This window comes from Seriola aureovittata, chromosome 13 (assembly GCF_021018895.1).
Source record: "Seriola aureovittata isolate HTS-2021-v1 ecotype China chromosome 13, ASM2101889v1, whole genome shotgun sequence".
NCBI lineage: Eukaryota > Metazoa > Chordata > Actinopteri > Carangiformes > Carangidae > Seriola > Seriola aureovittata.
Window position 1 is genome coordinate 2,218,501 of NC_079376.1, and position 20,733 is coordinate 2,239,233.

Here is a 20,733-nt window from a genome sequence, read left to right on the forward strand (position 1 = left end):
AATGACATGTCAGCAAGATGTAAACACAGTACAGACCCTGCACATCTGCATGTATTAAATATCCATAACACATGAGCACATTAAGTAAACACATCAACAGGCTTGTTTAGTTTGTTAGTGTCACAGGTTTTTCTCTTCTACAAGTCTTCAGCAAATAAATGAGGAGGAGTTGTATTTTTTTTTTTAAAAAACAGCCATTTTGATCCACTATGAGAAAGTAAATCAACAATTTCTGTTTGAAAAGTTTAACGTATAAACTTTTGGTGATGATCTCCTAATGGCATCAAATATAAACTATACATGAGAAGCAGCTTCCTTCTTATATGCAGATGAAACGCAGAGGGCCAGACAACTGTGCTCACCCACACGATCAGGAAATGTGCTTTTCCGTTTGGTGCTAGTCATCTCTGTCTTTGAAAAAATTGCAATGATAGCAGTGTGCGTTGAAGCCAAACAACATTACCCTGAGACATAAGTCTATCATGAGAGAGAGACTATGATTTATTTGTTTGGGTAGACAGGATGATACTCTGTTTGTGTCAGACTGAAAGCAAGTGAAAACAGTGAAACTCTGACCACAGATGGGTGATAACATGACATTTTAATGCACATGCAGATATGTCAAAGGCCTTCTGAAACCCTTTTTCTGTTAAACGTTCTTTTTTCCTTTTGACTATCACCCGCGCACTTCTGGGCGTCATCAGATACAGTGCATCTGCTTTCTCTGATGTGACATTTAAGGATGCAGCATTTAAATTGTGCTTTATTTTTCCCTCACCCTCAGCCATACAATATCAAATCACAAGAAATACAAGAAAATTAATTGTTTATAGAAACATGTTTGCCCAATTTGAGACCTCCAAAAGACCTGAAGAGGTCAAAATATAAATTTCTAACATAGAAAGTACAACTAGAGAAAATGATAATGAACATAATCCTGTGTAACAGAAACCTATTTTCTTTCTTTTTTATACATTTAGTCATCTTATGACCCCAGAATTATTATTAATGATTTATATTATTATTAATAATAATTTATTTTTTTAATTTACTTTTCATATTATTATAACGAGTACTTTTATTTTGAAATCGAGAATACCTGAACCCGATTGGCTCATTTCGATATGACGTGATACGGGAAATGGCCACGCAACCGAGCGGAATCACAACATTGCGTTTAAAGTGTCTTTACTCATCCTCCTTTCGTTTAATTTTAGTTTTTTGATTTCTTTTTTTTCCCCATGGCGGCTAATTCAGACTGTCTTTGACGACCGGAAGTTAAGAAGAACTTAAATGTTTAGCGAGCCGTGCCGTGCCATGAAAACATGCTGCCGCTCGCTGTAGAAGCTAACCACCAGCAGCAGCAGCAGCAGCAGCTAGCTAGCAAATGGTTTTTCGGCTGTGATGTCTGTCACCGTGCGAAGTAAGTGAAACTATGTCACTTTACACACAATATATAATTAAAAAGCTTTGTCATCGTGATACGTTATTACAGAATCTACCTCACGTGCTTCTCCAGCTGTGATTAGTGGCTGAAATGTGACTCTAAAGCGGGAATTCACAGCTAAATAACGGCCTGGTTGCTCATTCAGGAGTGCTGTGGTGCAATCTGAGAAGCCTAAATTGTTGTGTGTGTGTGTGTGTGTGTGTGTGTGTGTGTGTGTGTGTGTGTGTGTGTGTGTGTGTGTGTGTTTCAGATGACAAGAAGACGAGCTAGAATAGTAGTGAAACTGCTGGAAACCTGTGTCCCGTACGTGTAGCCAACAGCATGTGACCAGGAGCTCTCTGCTAAAGTTGGTTTTAATCAAGATGCCTCGCCTGGAAGAGGTGGCCAACGTTGCCCTCAGGGTGCCGAGCATACTGGTGCTGGACCTGCTCTATAAATGTGACATTGAAGGTTTAACAGAGCATCTCAAGGCCAAAAATGAAGACATGCTCTTCAAATACAAATATGTCATCTGGAACATGTACTACCTTGGTAAGTGACCTAATAAGATAACTGACTTTCAGCAGCTGTAGGTAAAAAAAAAAAGATCAAAAATGAGGTGAACTACGCTTAAATTAAAATTGAATTAAGTCTGTATTACAAAGTGAACAGAAAGAAAATGTGCAATAATGAAGTATACAGTCACACTTTTAGTTCCTCAGTGCTTCAGCGCATTCACTTTGAAATAAGATACCTGACACTACATTCAAGCCTGAGTAGGTTTACATCAATAGTGAGAGAGCTGTGTGGGAGATAAAGCTATTTTCACACACACTTTATAGCCCCAAGTTTAGGGGTTCAGAAGTAACTGGACAGATAGACATGAAAATCAAAAACAAAATCCATTGTCCTTTACCCCTGAACATCTGTCACCTTCAGCTCTCGCTTGATCCTCAGCTTAAAAAGTTGAATACTGACTCTAAAATGTCAAATGTCTGCAGAGATTTCTTACACAACTTCACCTTCTTCCAGGCTGCATGAAAGAAGGGTCAACACTCCAGTAACAGTTGAACTATAAAAGAGAAACTTTATATGTGAGATGCTCTTGCAAAGCGCCTGATAAGAAAAGTCAGCATTGCAATAATTTATTATAGCTGTTTCAAAACTGCTAAATACAGCAGATCGTGTGGTGACAAGGGATGGATGTGAATCTACCTTGTGTGCATCTTTTTTTATTCTTGGCTTCAGGAAACACAGAAACCATAACACGAGTTTTCTCCTTTTCCTCCAGGTCATCTGATAAACGTGGTGGTGTTGGTTTTGCCATTGAGACACATTGTGACGCTCTACCTCCATATCCTCGCTGCCCTCCTCCTCTACATGGGGCATCAGATTTCGAAGTGAGATATCATCCTACTACTATTCTACTACTACTATACTTTCTGCTCTTATTGCACCAGGATCATTATTCTTCCTGACAAAGCCTGATTGTAATCACAGTGCTTCTCTCTGTTTACCTAGAAGACTTCAGCCTGAGGATTTATTTTAAGAGGCGCTGTTCCTCTTGTTGAGGACACTGTTGTTTCCTGCTCACCATCTTGTAAATTTGTCTTGTAACCTGAGAACAATGTGGGAGAACGCTTAAGGCTTGATACCATAAAGAAGACCAAACCTGACCTAAATTAATAAATAAACTCTTCGAAACAAGAAATAAACAAATTTTATTAGTTAAAAATGCAAAAAAAGAAGAGATATTCCCATAATTTGTCACCTCAGGATTATATTTTTCTCTCAAATGATTGTGCATCAACTCTTTTATTACACAATCCACTAATTTATGCGTTTTCTCAAATTAGCTCAGCATATAATCTATTTAATTATTCATTTCATTAAATATATTTCATGCTGGTTCCTGCATTTGCCCTCCTATCAAATATACGGTCTGAATAACAGCTGCGTAGTAACTCCCAAAAACAAACAAACAAACAAACATTAGCAAATTGCAGCACAAGATCAGACGTCAGGCAGCTCTGCATTGCTGTTTGTTATTAGGATGACATGTGTTTCCTAAAATAAACAATATACAGTGAACATTTATTCTTAAAAAACTTTTTTTTTCTGTTTGTTTTACAGGGATTATGTTCGTGAAGAGCTGCATTATGGATATGAAGGAGCAGTGTATCTCGACTCTCTGTCCTTCAACAGATTTGTCTCTGCAATGACGAGTGAGTCATTTAGGTTTATATTCATATATTATTTTTGTTTGCCAATTTTTAGATAGTCCCATGAAGTTTGCATTTCATAGAGTGTAACTATAAATAAGATAATCTAGTTCCTTATCTCAAAGATCTGCCCCTGTCTGAACTTTAGGGATGGAAAAATGATCCAGTAATAGATATTCTGTTTTAGCTTGTTCAGGTCTTATAACTATATCATGTTTCTGAGAGAAATATTCAAACACAAGACTCTCTGCGTCATTTTATACCCATTACCCCAATTTTAGTTTGTACTCACTTCCCTACTTCTGAGGTTAGTGAGGGTGAAGACGTTAAAGGACCGAGCTGGCGACGTTCTGAATCCAGGACGTGATGCATTTATTGTTGTTTTATTCATTGGATTTGTTGACAGAAATAAAAAATATAGGAAATCGCCTTTAAGAATCCAGATAAATGCTGTATTTGACAAAGACTGTGAAATAGAGCCATGTTTGTGATGCTGAAATATATAATTTCACATAAATGTAGTCAAAAACTGTCACCTAATATATATGATAGCTGATATCATGTTAATACAATCTGTGTCTGGGATCACAACATCTGGCTCGGGTGGTAAACATGCGAAGCTCTACAGCTGTGGTCATTTTATTTCCTGCTCAGGTCAGATTATTCTCAGCACGCTGTGTGCCTTCCTGATGAAGACCAGAAAGGTGTGGTTGTTCTCCGCTCACATGCTCCCCCTGCTGGCCAGACTCTGCGCTGCTCCTCACGCCACGCTGCTAACCGTCAACACTTTCTCCATGGGACTGACCGGCTCGGGGATCGCCATGTTCCTCCTCTCAAATCTGTTCGTGCCATATCGTCTCGCGAGGGCTGCCTATTCCGAGCTGCTTCAGGTGGAGGTACTCTTATTCTGAAATCCTTATTTTCACACTGCAGTGTGTTTTGTCTGAAGAGGTTGTGAATGATTTAAAGCTTAAGCTTTTATGCAAGCTGTATTTTGACTATTGTGTAGCATTAATTAGGATTGTTCATTTGTTTTCTTCTTCATTTTATTTGACCTTTTTACTTGTTTAGAAATATTCCCTCTCCTCTTACAAGACTTGTGGAAGTATCTGCAGGTTTAAAATGAGTTTAAGTGAAGGTATCATCAATAAACCAAAGCTAGATTTCATGCAGGTTTGTTTTCTGTAGTTTTATGTTTATTATATCACTTGAAAATCCTCAATATCCTCACATGTCTCTGTCGTTAATGGTTGAGTGCACTGTGTGTCCTGTTTTCACACTCTCCTGTCCTTTCAGGTGATCGAACTGTACAGACTTCTGGCTGTGGGAATCTCTCTGTGGAACCAGTTTGCCGTCCCACTGCTCTTCAGTGTCTTCTGGTTTGTTCTGTTCGTCGTCCAGCTCTGCTCAGACGCCATGTCTGGCACCTCGGCGGCCCATCAGGGAATCATGTTGTTCCTGCTCACAAGGTGTGATGCGATGATGTGGATTTTACAGTTATTCCTTCGTGTGTGTTTGTACCATAAATTACACATGTTGTTTTTTTTTTTTTGTTTTTTTAATAAGCTGATTTATTTGCAGTGTTTCTGAATGTTGTGCCACACCGTACTCTCTTCTGGGTCTGACCTTCGTGGTGTCCTATCTGGCTCTCGGGCTGCTCAACCTATGCAAGTTCTACCTGGGAGGTTACGCAGCTGTTCAGAATGAGAATGTCATGCACAGGTGAGATGTTCTCACTTTTATACTGTCATCATTATACTGTCACTTTTTGGCCACGTGTGTTTATATATGTATGTTTATATTGGAGACATGTGTTACATAAATATATATCCATCCCAAAGTCTGTCAATATATGTTGATATTATAAACAGTAGAGACCAAAGTGGAGTCCGAGACGACTTTCCCAGAATGGGAAAACAGACAGGTTTAAAATGAATGAGATAAAAGGAATTTTTATATGTATGTTGTTTTAATGAACTTTATTTTTTTTATAAATGCAACATCTTACACTATACACATTCATCATATGGATATTTTTTAATATATGTAAATAAACACATTTTACTATGAGTATTTCGTCTGTTATAAACTTATATATAAACTTATATCTTCATATCCAGAGGATGTATATCACTCATGGAAATCTCCCAAAAATGTTGGTCCATAATATTCAACATCATAACAACATAGAGGCCAAATAATACGTCCTCAGCACTTTTTATTTGACTGAAAACGATGAAACATTCAGGACTGAACTGAAAGCTCAACCTTTCTTTTGTTTGATCACTTGTCGATTCACCATCTATTTCCTTTTAATCCTTCCTGTTGCTAACCAGCTATCCATTCTGATACGATGATCAATAAAGTATTATCAATGTTTTTAAAAATCATTCCATTTAAAACATTTAATTTAACATTATTTATAGGAACATATTTTTTTTTTGTGTACATCTTTTCACCAAAATTGTGCTGTTCTGCAAATGATCTGTCGGCCCACTTGCAATACCTCCGCTGTCCACCAGTGGGCCCCGGCCCAGAGGTCGGGAACCTCTAGGTGATTTCCAAAGAGAAATTACTCATAACTGTGCTGTTGGGCAGGTTTGTGTGTGTGTGTGTGTGTGTGTGTGTGTGTGTGTGTGTGTGTGTGTGTGTGTGTGTGTGTGTGTGTGTGTGTGTGTGTGTGTGTGTGTGTGTGGGTGTGTGTGGGTGTGTGGGTGTGGGTGTGTGTGTGTGTGTGTGTGTGTGTGTGTGTGTGTGTGTGTACTTTGGCAGTTATTTTAAGTATTTTGGCAAGTGTTTATACGTCTGTGGACAGACCTTGTGACCACGATAGTGACGTGCAAGATACAGACATGAAACTTCACAGGTGTGTAATTGAGATGAAAATAAAGGCTGGGTGTGGTCCGACCCATTAGTAGTCATCTAATAACCACTGAGTCTCATGGGTCAGAACGTCAGCATGTTGTCGGGTGTTGTGGCTGGTGAGATCCCAAGATGGTCTTTAGTTTTCATTACTGCTGATTATTTTAATGATTCATCAATTAATTGTTTGGTTTTAAAAATATCATTAAATTGTTAAAAAAAAAAATGTCCTGCACAATTTCCAAAATCGAAGAGTTTGTTTTATCTAAAGTCAAACAAAAACCAAAACTCAACAATATTCAGTTTCGTATCACGTTAGACAAAGGAAAGCAGGAAATGCAGTAGAAGTGATTGTTATTTTAATTCTGTCCAGATAAACATTTTGATTATAAGAGATCTGGACAGAGAAACATTATTTGTATTCAGTTACAAAGAGAGAAATATGCAGACATATAAACATAGAATAATAAATAATAATAACAAGAAAATAAAAAAATAGATAAAATAATGGAGAGTGTTCATTGACTCGGATGTAGAGAGTTTTGCTTGTAGTGGTGTGTTATTTCTTCTTGTGTCGTCTTGCTGAGATGACCATCTGCGCCTGAAGTGAAGGTGCTGCTCTGTTAAGACTTAACCTCAGTTCTTTATCTTCTTCCTCAGAGGCGTGACTGAGGGCGTCACTCTGCTCCTGCTCGCCCTCCAGACGGGTCTGTTAGATATGCAGGCGCTGCAGCGCACCTTCCTCCTCAGCATCATCCTCTTCATCGTGGTCACTTCCACGCTGCAGTCAATGATCGAAATCACAGATCCAATCATTCTAGCTTTGGGTGCATCCCGCAACAGGTAACGACAACAAGAGGGAGTTTTGTTTTATTTTATTTTGGTGGAAGTAAAACGCTCACTTCTGTTTCCTCTGAACGTTTAGGAGTCTGTGGAAACACTTCCGTGGCCTCAGCATGTGTCTGCTCCTGCTGGTTTTCCCAGTGTTCATGGCTTATAAAATCTCCCAGTTCTTCCACATGGACTTCTGGCTCCTTATACTGGTTTCCAGTTGCATGCTGACTTCCCTTCAGGTAGGAGGAGGGACTTTGTGCGTCCGTCATGTGAAATGTGGAAGAAAGGAAGCCGGATTACTCTTAATTTATTCTTAGATTTAAAATCTGAAAAATTAAGTGACTGACTAAATAAATATGGAATTAAATTAAAACATGGTTAAAATAAAATAACTGAGTTATGAGAAACTGATATTCATTTACATGCTTTATATTTTAAATCATTGGCATTTTCTATTTTGACATCAATTTGAACATTTGACAGATTAATTGATTCGTAGATCAACAGAAAATGAATCAGAAATGACTTTGATAATTGAATAATCAGAGCTACTCTGTGTAGAGTTGCAGTATTCCTGACTGTAGTTGCCCCCCAGTGGTCGTATTAAATATTACACTGAAACAGATGCAGTGCACCTCACACACCAATACTGTCTCATTTTTCTACACACAGAAATACTTTTCTTGGGGTCCAACATTACAATATTAGTTACAACATTAACGTCCAACAATATAATTACCCCTAAACCATACATATACAAAATAAGAACAATTTAAATTGACATGTAAAACAATAGAACAACTCATCAAAACTTTCTTATTGGGGGGAAAAAAAATGACTTGTTTATTTTCAGGTCAGTCTCAACACAATATTTTCAAGTACAAACAATTGGGACGTAAGTAATAAAGATGTTTATCTGATAGTAAATAAATATATGGAGGGAAGACCTTGAAACGGATATAACACTGGAGGACTGACGGAGGTGAAGGGGCATTGTTTCATTGTGTGCAGGAAGATGAAACTCTTTTGGGAAGAGGAAAGAGACACAGAGAAGAGCTTTTAAAAAGGCGTTCCAGTGGATCCTGGGTTTTTGTTCTCACAACATCATAACCTTATTAAAGGAGAACAAAGAATAATAACTCTTTGTCTTCTACAAGCCAAAAGATTCATTGCAGTGTTTTGGACAAAGACCAACTGACCATGTATCAAACAATGGGCCGGGCAGATGCTATTAACTTCCAGAGGGGAAACAGGATGTCTGAAAAGGTTTAAGGCTTTTGTGTGAGTGTGTGGATTTGATAGACGATGAGAGGAATGAGCGTCGGTGTATGTCACTATTTATGTGCAGTTTGATGAAATATTATTTCCTGATCACGTTCACAGTTACACACATTCATACCTGGGAGCTGCCTCTCTAAAAAATAAGGCACTTAAACCAATTCAAATATGTTGTATCAGGATTTATTGAGGGTCAGAAAATGTTTTCTGATTTAGCGTCTGTGCTTTGATTAACAGCATCAGCAGTTTTTTTGTATTTATTTTTATGCACAAGGCAAAAATTTAATAGGAATATTGTTTAAAAATGAAGTTGTTTGTCATATTTTCCAGGTTACAGGCACAATGCTGATCTACTCCCTCTTCATGGTGGAGCTGTTTCGCAGCGACCCGATTGAGAGTCTGGATGAAGTGATCTACTGGGTGAACGCCGTCAGCAGGGTGCTGGAGTTCGTGGTGGCGCTCTGCGTGGTGGCTTACGGCACCTGGGAGTCGCTGTTCGGGGAGTGGAGCTGGATGGGCGCCTCCGTCATTATCATCCACTCTTACTTCAACGTTTGGCTCAGAGGTCAGTCCGGCTGGAGGAGCTTCCTGCTCAGACAGGAAGCAGCTAAGAAGATCAACTCGCTCCCCAAAGCCACGGCTCAGCAGCTGCAGCAGCACAACGACGTCTGCTCCATCTGCTTCCAGGTCAGTCACTCTCTCGTGGGCACGGCACTGGACGCTTGTGGACTGAATCCAAAGCTGGGAATAGTTTACAAAATATAAAAAATCATTATAATTACACAATTAATGAAAAACTGCTTTGTTAAAATAATTATTTTAATCATATAGAACTTTTCAAAAACAAAGAACAGTTTTAACAGTATCACAGAGAATAAAAAGTAAATCCTGAAAGCAAACGAATAACATTGATGATGATTATTATGATTATTATTATTATATTATTATTATTATTATTATTATTATATAATGATTATTATACAAAAAAATCCAATCACTGTGAAAACACCAATAATCACACGTACAATATCAGCAGCCAGGTATATAATTAAAAATATAGTGATACATGGTATTACCCAGCTCTGCGTGCACGTGGCAGACACATGACAGACACTACTGCATATATGTAATACTTATAAAACATGTTGTTCCTGCTTTTCCAGTTTAGCCACACCTCTCCTTTTACTGGTCAGGTATGAATCTTTGGCCCTCAGCCATAGTTTCTGTTGAAGCTAAAAATTGTCTCTTCCTTTTCCTTAACGACGATGATTAGTTTGTTGTCAAGGAAGCAGCTACAGAAAATTTTGATAATATAACAAACTGGTTAAAGAGCTTTAGAATAAGAGTTCAGTGATTCACGTTACAGCAGCACAGAGACAAGATGAGAGGCAAGAAAACAGATTAAAAAACTCAATGACTGATATGGATAAAAAAAAAAAAAGAGAGATTAATTCATAATACATATATTATAATATCTAATGTGTACACATGTGATTTGTGTAAATATTTGTAAAGTAAAATAGTGAACATATGGCAGCCACAATGTTTGAACTATATAATATGTAATTTATGTATGAATGAAAAGTACAATCATGATATATGTAGTAATATGATAAAGGTTAATAATGACGGGTATAATGCAGTACATATAATATAAACACACAATACAGTAATAATATTATTATAATGTAATGTGTGTTATATAATGCAATGCTAAATAAAATAGTAATATACAGGGTATCTGCCGGACATAGAAGGTATTTAACAGCCTTAAAGAGCCTTCATTAAATACATACTTAATCCTCATTATAGATTTTTATTTATTTATTTTTTGCTTGGCATAAGGAGCAGCTGTTCTTCTAGAATATTTCTGGATGTGATTCTGGGCTAAATAAATAATAGATATATTCTTACTTCTTGTACTACTGCTTCCACAGCATTAATGTTTCAGGTAATAAACAGTGACGACAAGGTGCAGGTGCTTGTTACAGTGTTCAACACGAAACCAAATACTGATCAAGTCAAATAATGTCTCTTTCCACAGGAAATGAGCTCTGCTGTGATCACCTCCTGTAGACATTTCTTCCATGGCAACTGCCTCCGCAAGTGGCTGTATGTGCAGGACACCTGCCCCATGTGCCACCAAACAGTCAGACCCGCCCCACAAGGTCACAGCGAGGCTTCGGGTGACGCTCCAGCAGAGAGATACGCAGGACCAGATCCGGCCGCACAGGAGGGGAATCAAATCCAGGACAATGGTGCACACCAAGAGACGCAGATCGACGATGTGACTCCCGATCCCAGCGAGCAGGAGAAGGAGCGGGAAAGCTCTGAGGATGGAGCTTGTGGGACAGATGATGGAGACCAGCCAGATGAACTTCACACGAAGGCCGCTCAGGGTCTTCGTTTCAGCTCCAGTGGAGACTTTGTTGGATTTGTCCACCCGGCGTCAAGCTGCTCTTCAGGGGCCATTTCTAGTTCCCCTGTGCTGCTGGGAAAAACTTCTCCTAATATGCACAACCCAGGTGAGGAAAGTGGTAACGACTCATTACCGCCATCCACGCCTAATAATGTGAATACAATGAAGGACCAATCCGACTCTGAAGGAGCGGGACTTGAAGACGGTGCTACTTTCTGTCTTAGAGTGCCACAGAACAACAACGGCGAACATGACAGCTGTGATGGGAAGCATAAATCATGGAACAGCTTTGATTCGCCAGAATCAAACAATGCTGATCAAACTCCTGAGGCTGTCTCACGTGGTGCAGGCCGTGTCTGTAGCCAAACATTTGTCGAATCATGTAATGAAAACTCAGAAGTATTAGACTGCATTGAGGATCCTCAAAGTCATAAACGTAATAATACATATTCAGACTTGGACCTGGAACCTGTCCCACAGTCGTCCCGGCTGTCCTCCGCTGTGGACGCCCCCTTCTCTTGCATAAGCACAGACAACAGTGACTGACTGCCCTGCATCAGTGCCTTGAAGGATGAAAAAGGGTGACCCCTCCATAATGGAGAATTTAACACATTTGCCTTCTCTCTGTGAACCAATAGAAAAAAAATGTTATCTTTTACCAGACAGTGTATTGAATGTGATTCAGTTTAGCAACTGGATTGATTATGGAGAGTAAATTGTCTTGGGTTAAAGTGACACCCTTATTGTACAACTGTAAAAAAAATAAAAATTGTAAAACAGATTATCCTTCATAGAAATCACGTGTAACTACAAGGCAATTACCTTGCGTCAATATTTACCAAATTCTTGCAGGTTACAAGTACAAATGTTTACTTAGAGAAATCGAACGGCGTTTGATTTACTTTCATTTCATTACCTTTCCTGTATCCTTCTAGTTTTTATGTTCAGCATTTATGTGTGTTTCAGCAGCAGAATCAAACTTTTGTACTGCAGAGCCTCTCTGTCTGTCTCAGAGTATTAACTTAATTTCTTTTTTCTTTTTTTTTTTACTGTGGACTCTATATTAATAAAATGATGACTGGTGCACAGTGAGGCTGACATTGTGTGTCAGATTTGTGAAGTCTGAACAGAACAGTACTATTGTAGTGTTCAGCTATGACAATCCAGAAGAAACTGTTGGCTGATATGTTGATTTGTAGATAATAGTATAAATAAACTAAATAAAAGAATTCTACAACACTGTATAATTTCATAATCATCTACAGTAAAGTATCATAATCATCACAAATGCTCTAAATAGTATTTCTCTTGTATGTGTTAAAGTTTCTCAAAACAACTCTTTTCAAATCATCTTTTTAAAAATTTGTCTTGTTGATTAATCAGAGGATTTTCTCCTTTTTTATGTTATTTCTCTGCTGGGATGTTACATGACTCAAGGTTTTTTCTGTGTAGTTATTTAATTAAAACTAAACGAGTCAGTTAAAGTTTATATGTATAAGGACAGGTGCGGTATATACCATGAACCAATGCCACATTAATGAATAACCTAAGCTAATGGCCTGTCCTTATAGGTGGGACAAAAACTGGCATACATATGTTACATACAAAACAGCACAAAAATAATAAAAGCTGCAAGAATTAGTCAATTAATTGTGGCCAGAGATCTTATGTCACACAAAATAAACTGAATATCTTTTGGTTTTTAACTGTTAATCAAAACAAAAGATAAAACAAAACATTTTAAAAAGTAACTTTAGCATGTGGGGAATCCTGGTGAAAGTTTTTAGACAAAAACGATCAATTTAAGAGAATAACTGTGGCATTAATAGATTATGAAATTCTTAGTTTGCTGTCTCTCTATCCTGATGTCATCTGTTATTGTATCTAACTTAAATATACTAGAAACTAGGTTAAAATTAATTAAAAAAAAAAAACATAATATTTTAAATATATCTATTTTAAAAAGTAAAGAAATATATACAAAACATTCATATCCACACAGACATACATTTGTACTTCTACTCGCGTACATGCTGACGTAACCAACTTGATCATTTTAATATGAATAATTTAGGTAAAAAAAAAAAAAAAAAAATCCAGGGCGTTAACAATTAAATGCTGACATGTCCTGGCTGGTCTGTCAAGCATGTTGTGTTTTTTATTTTCCTGCAGGCTTGTAACCAATCTGCCATCACATCCGCCCCGTCACTCCGCAGCCGCTGCGCCGCCTCCACCATAAAGCCTCACATACATGTAGACAGCCGCTAGTTGGCTAACGGCATCGACGGGAGACATACGGAACAGGAGCTTTGTTGCCCGGGGTTACTTCACCTGGCAAACGCGCTTATTCAGCCTCAAGCTGGGGATACTTTAGTCCAGATATAAATAAGACGTTCAAACTACGGAGAAGAAGCGAGGTTTAATCGAAGGACGGTGTAACATCTGTCGCTCGGTGGATCGGACCGCCCGCTAGCTTTGTTACAACTCCGCGCATACGTAGTTTTAGCTCGCCAGTCGGCTAACTACGCTAACTCGAGAAGAAAGGCCGTCGAGTTGACCTAGCGTCGGTTATTTAACGGGTAGCGAATCATCCTGGCATATCAAGGTTGCCTCTCACCGCTTGGATCGGAAAACCGTCAAATTGAAGAGCAGAACACCGAGAGAGGATGGCTCTGAAAAGGATCCACAAGGTAAGATAAACGTCAAATGTTAGCTCGCCGCGCTAGCCTCCCACAATGTAGCTAGCGCTGCTCTTGATACTGTATCCTGTGAAACATGGCGGTGAAACCTGTTCGGGGAAGTGTTTTAAGTTTGTGGCTCTTGGGCTGTGTAATCATTTTTGTGTGATTACGGGTTAGGTGAATTGTGTTTTCTTCTTTTTTTTTCTTTTTTTTTTCTTACTGTTGGCACCGGCTCCGGCACCATTCAGCTAGCTTAGCTAACGTTAGCAGTTTCGTTTACAGGTTCAGTGTGTGTGTGTGTGTGTGTGTGTCGAGGTGGATTGACGACAGAAAGAGGCCGCACGAATTGCCCAACACTGTACCGTTTACATAAACACACGTATATTTGAATGCGGTGTGGTTACGACACTGAGCTCCTTTTTTACTGGAGCTTCACATCTGTGTCGTGTGTCTTCACCAACCGGCCAAACATATATATATTTTTCTTTTTATAAAAGCGTCGATGCTCGGCGTTACCAGAACCCATGACTCATATCACTCACTGAATCCGTGTTAGCAGTCAGAGCTTGTGTTCATGATACATTTCCTTGGTATTTGGTCGTATTTGTTCTGAGTCCGTGCACATCACAGGGTGTGTGTGTGTGTTCTGATAGTTTTAAATGGAGGAAACAGGCAACAGTAGGACAAAGTAGAGCAACACTTCTGAAGTGTTCACACCGTGACTTTTTATTTCCTCACTCTGCTCTTGACTAGAATCTTCTTCCAGGGAAATCCATAAACTTACTTGTGAAACGGTGTATGTCAGAAGGCCAGGGTGGGGCAATGGCCTCCACTTCACTCTCTAAAATAGCTGTAGACCTAAAAATAACAGAGGGTGTGTGTTTGTGTGTGTGTGTGTAATAAATATATATATATATATGCTTAGGTCTCATCTTGCTGTTAACTGTAGAGACGATAACAAGGCGGCCCCCCCACCTGCCCCTGAGCTGGTGCAGAGTTGAACATGAAGGAGATAACACCTTGGCTGTTGTGAAATAAATGAAGCACGCTACCGTCATGTAGCATCTCCCTTCCCTGGTCTACCTTTATGTTATGTAAAAGTGCGACTCATTCTTGTATGTTGATTTTCAGATCTTGTCTCCTCCATTATTGTGTCTCTTTAAGATTACTGTGATCTAATTGGTTATTGTTCTAAACCTCTTTTCATTACAGGAGCTTAACGATCTGGCTCGTGACCCTCCAGCACAGTGCTCAGCCGGCCCAGTGGGTGATGACAGTAAGTGTCCCAAGGCTGGTCAAAAGTTTAGGGCTGCATCAGTTAATCTGCTGACTTATTTTTTTTTTTTTTTAATCGTTCTGTCTTTGAAGTGCAAGAAATGGTGAAAAGTTGCCTGTTACCAATGTCCTTCATCAAAGATATTAGTTAACTATCATTCATGGCTTAAAAAAAAGATAAAATCTTCACACTTGAGAAGCTAGATCACAGCATATGTTTGGAGTTTTGCTTGAAAAATGACAAAATGATCAGTAGTTCTACAAAAAAAGTTGTGGATTAAGTTTGTGATTAATGGACGAAATATGGAAGCTCTAAAAGTTTTGCAGTGTCAGCATTATAGTTTGGCAGGTCTGTCTTCTAAAATATGATTCATCATGTGGAGGTGCAGTAAACGGCTAAACGTTTCAGGTCAAAATAAAGACTGAACAACCTACATTTACACAAGGATAGACTGATTGACAGGCTCAGAAAATTTGAATTTAAGAGAAGTTACACTCGTTCTTTATATGAACTCTAAACTCACAGGTGGATGTAGCTCACGTGCTGAGAATTGGTGATCATATTCTTGAATACCTCCACCCTGCTGATAAGCACTATAGTAAAACCTATTCAAAGGTATCATGGCCATAAAAAAAAAGTATTGATAAAGATATACAAAGGGAAATGGTGTTACTGGGAAGCTACAAAGACAATTTAGAAGCCTAGTTCCTGTCAGATCAGATACCTGTGACCTTTCTTTGTCTCCTAACATTTACTTTCTGTTCTCCGCAGTGTTTCACTGGCAAGCCACAATCATGGGACCTGTAAGTAGATACTTTATGACATAACTGTTTCTTTATTTCTAAACAACAAGTGGAAATTTATCACTGAGGCCACGTTCCTGGCTGATCCAAATGTATTCATGAGATAAAGGTTAAAATTTGACTTGAAGCTGTGGACGGCATGTTTAGATCACTCTTTCTGAAATATGTAAATGTTCTTTTCCCCCGTTCTTCTTTTTTTTTTTTTCCTCTCCAGAGTGACAGTCCATATCAGGGAGGTGTTTTCTTCTTGACAATTCATTTTCCAACAGACTACCCCTTCAAACCACCCAAGGTAAGACTGAAACGAGGTTTACCCTTTCTCTTGTTTTGATACATTATGGTAATTAAAGGTACGCTGTCATTCATCTGTCAAGCGACCTGCAGTATCTGTCATGAAGCAGACTCAAGTCTTGTTTGCAGCATTAGCATACTGCCCAGTGTATACAGTGCCAGGAACTGGGGTCAAACAATGTACTTTTTTTTTTTTTTAAAATGCCGAGCAACTTTAATTTCTTTTTTCTGAGTGCGTCAAAGTGACAGCAGATATTTCCTGTTAATGAAACCGAGTTCAGCAGTTTGGCATATTGAAAATATTTTGTCAGCTTCACAACACCCATGAAGCAATATCTGTCATTCCAGAAGATACTAATCATGGGCATGAAACGTCACTGCCTTGTGTTGAGGAATTTAAATTGCGTAACACCTGGTGACATGGGTTGACTCAGCATTATCTTACTTGTCCTCACTGCTATGTTTTTTGTGTTTTTCTTTTTCTTTTCAGGTTGCATTTACAACAAGAATTTACCACCCAAATATTAACAGTAACGGCAGTATCTGTCTGGATATTCTCAGATCACAGTGGTCTCCTGCACTTACTATTTCTAAAGGTATGGATAAGCATGAAAGGTCACCATGACAACAACCTTATCAATTATCAGTTGGTAGAGTGTAGGATGACCCGCCCCACTGGCTGGTAACACCAAAAGCTTCAAAATAATCTTCCATTAAATTTTGTTTTACTGCCAAATCAACAGAACCTGATTCTATACACAAAGGTATTTAAAAGTGGCCAGAGCATTTAAATTTGTAATTTTCTTTTTTGCCACAAATGGTTTTTGGCAGGTGTGTAATGTTTATTTTTGACACTGCAAGTAATACAATTTAACTTGATTCGCACAAATTTTGCAAAAAGATGTCATCTGTTTTAAAATTTTGTACTTACATTTAAGAATATGCACAATTATCAGTCATTTGTTCATAGCAACCGTGATTGTTTCTTTAAGATATTGCGCTAGCTTGGAATAAGGTTAATTTAATTTGTGTAGAGTTTGACAAATTGTGTAAAACAGACAAACTACTTGTATTAGCTGATTTTAAAAAATGGTTTAATGGGTTTTTTTGTCTGTATTGTTTCTTCTAGTTCTTCTCTCCATTTGCTCACTCCTATGTGACCCAAACCCTGATGACCCACTAGTGCCAGAGATCGCACGAATCTACAAAACAGATAGTCAGAAGTAAGTATATTTATATAAGTGTGTCAAACTATTCTCTAACATGTGAAATAACCAATTCTGTATCCCAAAAGGAAGAACAGCCTTCTAGTACATATTTAATGCTGCGCTGTTCACAATAAATACAACTTTAATAGGCAAAGTTAATCGCCTGAGTCTAGTATTTAACCTAGTTTCACTCTGTCAGGTACAATAAACTAGCTCAGGAGTGGACAGCGAAGTATGCCATGCTTTAGGGTAAGGCCAAGAGGCCGTGCTGCATCTTGGGTAGTGCAATGGGAGTGATTGGTTGTGTTGTGATGCTCCTGTCTCACTGACATAAGCAGAGGCCTGGATCTCTGTTGTGAAGTATACGACTGCAGTGTGGGATTTGACTGTGATTATACTAATCTCCGGCTGGTTGCTGTAAATAAACACGTTAACATAATATTTCTGGCGACCCACAGATAAAATGGTCTCTTGACAGCTGTGGGTTACCACTAATACAGGCCAGACAAATGAAGATCCAATAGCAGTAATCACAAGTCCTGTAACAGAACTTATAAGACCACATCTTACATTTAACTTCAATTTTTGCTGACCATTTTCCATCACATACATAAGATTAAAAGTAAGTTTGATTGGAAAATCAACATGCAGAGACCTTAGATTTGCTTGAGATAGGTGATCATCACAGTTAATGATGGGTTGCCTTTTTATTTTTCAGTTGTTATTGTTGCATGGTGAAGCAGTGTCAGCAGGGACCATTGTGAAAAATGTTCTTGCATTGGAGGACACGCCAACAGTTGGCTGCCAAAAAGAACGGCATTCATGAGCTATGATGTCTGACACTAGCCTAGAGACAAACAGTAAGGATAATGTGAAGCGGGTTTCTGGTATGAAAAGGTTGTTCTTTAGGGGCAGATAATGAACCGTCAGGTGTCACAGTATTATTCAACATAGCGTCTTTAAACAGTATGTGCTGGCAGCAGCATTGCCAGGTAAAGGCGGGGTTTTAACATTTAATAATAAAATCCATAAACAAAAGAAAACATAGCCAGAAGGAAACAATATTGGTGTTCTTGGCATTTAAGTTTAAGAAAAGGTTGGTACATGGAAGCATTTGTCTCAGGGTCACAGGACCAGACACTCAAACATGGAGCAGGAAATAAAAGTGAATTCATAAAAAAGAGGGAGGAACAGGATATAAGTAGGAGACAAAGTCTGTGATAAAATAATATAAAAGAAAAGTGATTGAAATCTTGAAACAGGTGCAGATTCTGGTTCCTGTTATCAAACCCACTAATGCAACTAATGATGATCATTCTTGACTTGTCTACAGACCTGTTTTTGTTTAGCAATTTAGTCTCTGAAATATCAGAAAGCAGTGAAAAATGTCCATCCTTGTTGTTGTATTTTGTTTATATTTAACAAAATATTATTTACATTTTGTTGAGTCAACAGTCCAAAACCCCAAGATATTTGGTTTATAGTTACATAGAAGAGAAAACAAGCAAATACAGGGCCAAGCTGCGACCAGAGAAAATGGGGTAGAAAAATCAGTTATGAAACTAGTTGCTGTTTAATTTTCTGCTGATCAGTTATTAAGTGAATCTCTGCAGCTCTACCCACCATAATGACTGGAAATGTACATTTTAATATATTTTGCATTTAAAATATCTTCCCTTTTTATAAACATAAATCGGGAGTCAAAGGAATTGCTGAACCAAACCAATATCGTATTTGCTATTAAAAGGTTAAAACGGCCAAAGCCAGTGTTGTAATCTTTTTAATATGGTTTCATATGATGGACTGATCCAGAATCAATTTATTTGAGTAACCAGGTTACAAGCAGTATTGTCTTTGCATGTCGATGTAGCCACTAACTCCAGCATGAAGAGGTTTGCTGTTGCAAAAAAAAAAAAAGTTGCCTTACTTGAGGTATTGGTGTGTAAATACGATGCCTGACTTGTCGAACAAATATTGCACTGTTTAAGGTTAAAAACGTGTGAATGACGTGTATTTTTGTGCATATTCTGACTAATTTCGTCGGGGTGCTAACTTGGCTTGCCCGGTTGTTTTGTTTTTTAAAAAGCAGTGTGCAGAGGTGCATGTGCTATAATAAATCCTGACAAAAGAGGCAAGTTATGAGTTGATGAGAAAATTTTGTGTGTGTGATTGAGTTCTTTAAGTTAATTCTTCCTCTTTGCGTCTCTTCGCAGATACACCAAAATGGCAAAAGAATGGACACAAAAATACGCAATGTGATGGCATCGTTTGGAAAGCTGGTGGAAAATGTTGTTGCTGGTTCAAACTTAAAATTCCAGGGTTCTGTTTTTCTTTTTTCACTTTATTTCTTCGTTAATCAAAGCATTTTACCCCTTCCCTTCCTTCCCCACCTGCGCGCTCATAAGAAGATAGTGTTTTCTCTCTAGGACACGTGCCAGTTTCTGTGAGGTTTCGACTCCCATTTTGTATGGAGTTTAAAATAATAATAAAAAAAAATAAATAAAAAAGAAAAGAAAATCACCATGGTTCTGAACACTCGGCTTTAGCATGCACCAGTAAGAGTTTTTCAACCCCAAATTGGTGATGTTAGTAATTCACTCTGCACACACTTAGTAGAATCAGATGCAACTGGTCTCCTGATGCTGAATATATCAACCCCGTGGTGATCCAGCTGGTTCACCTGCTGGTTCACCTGCTGGTTCACCTGCTGGATCCTGTAGGGTTGATATTTACTTCACTGTGGGCTCGGTCTTTTTTGAAGCATTTCTCGAGAGGCCTGTCTTTTGCCATACCCGTAAATTCTGAATTTGAAAGTTTCAGATTGGCAAAATTCTGTCTGCATTTTATTTGAAAGTGGTAAAATCTGAAATGGGGGGGGGGGGAGAGATGCCTTTTCTCTGAACGATTAGGGAAACTGGTCCCTGTGGCTCCTGGACTGGTGTGATGTCAGTATGTTCTTCTGATCATTAGTATAGGAATTTATTACCTGAGGAAAGAAGTGTATCTTATTCCACTATCAAAGTGTGTGTACAGAGAAGCACAGCAGTATATATCAATGTTAAGGAAACAAAATATAAGAACTTCAATGTTGTATTTTATGCATGTTAATAAAGGTAGGCTATTATATCTGATATGTTTCTGCAAATTAAGTGGATTGTAAGGCTGAACAGTTGGAAAAAAATTGGTTCCCCTCAAAGGCTTCCTATTTCTTTTTTGTTATTTAGAAGCCAGTAGATGAGCAGTTAGTTTTATGCCCACTCAAACACTGTCTTCTTGTAGCCCTAAAATATTGATGCAAAGCTAATGGTTGATAATCAACTTGTGGCTCTGTTTCTTTTTAGTTTTCCATTCAATAAAGTTACTTAAACCATAATGAATGACTCATGTTTTTTTGTTTTTCATTTAAAGTGAATATGTGGACATTTGTTGAATG

At 38.3% G+C, this 20,733-nt stretch overlaps 2 protein-coding genes across 3 annotated transcripts; both read left to right on the forward strand.

Moving 5' to 3' along the window:
* The first annotated feature begins 1,141 nt into the window (after positions 1-1,141).
* Positions 1,142-12,125, forward strand: zmp:0000000662 (RING finger protein 145). The gene is made up of 11 exons (XM_056392849.1): positions 1,142-1,423; positions 1,698-1,978; positions 2,718-2,826; positions 3,560-3,651; positions 4,303-4,544; positions 4,945-5,117; positions 5,230-5,370; positions 7,171-7,353; positions 7,436-7,583; positions 8,953-9,309; positions 10,667-12,125. Exons 2-11 carry the CDS (start codon positions 1,810-1,812, stop codon positions 11,585-11,587), a joined length of 2,535 nt encoding a protein of 844 aa, XP_056248824.1. The 5' UTR covers positions 1,142-1,423; positions 1,698-1,809; the 3' UTR covers positions 11,588-12,125.
* A 1,092-nt stretch (positions 12,126-13,217) lies between these two features.
* On the forward strand, positions 13,218-20,673 carry LOC130179797 (ubiquitin-conjugating enzyme E2 D2-like). Of its 2 annotated transcripts, XM_056392850.1 has the most exons (8): positions 13,218-13,731; positions 14,935-14,998; positions 15,770-15,801; positions 16,016-16,093; positions 16,583-16,688; positions 17,222-17,315; positions 17,500-17,549; positions 19,514-20,673. In XM_056392850.1, the coding sequence occupies exons 1-7, from the start codon at positions 13,708-13,710 to the stop codon at positions 17,546-17,548; spliced, it is 447 nt and encodes a 148-aa protein (XP_056248825.1). In that variant the 5' UTR covers positions 13,218-13,707; the 3' UTR covers position 17,549; positions 19,514-20,673. The 2 variants fall into 2 exon arrangements, with proteins under 2 accessions (XP_056248825.1, XP_056248826.1); XM_056392851.1 differs by lacking the exon at positions 17,500-17,549 and having other exon boundaries at positions 13,235-13,731.
* The last annotated feature ends 60 nt before the right edge of the window (positions 20,674-20,733 follow it).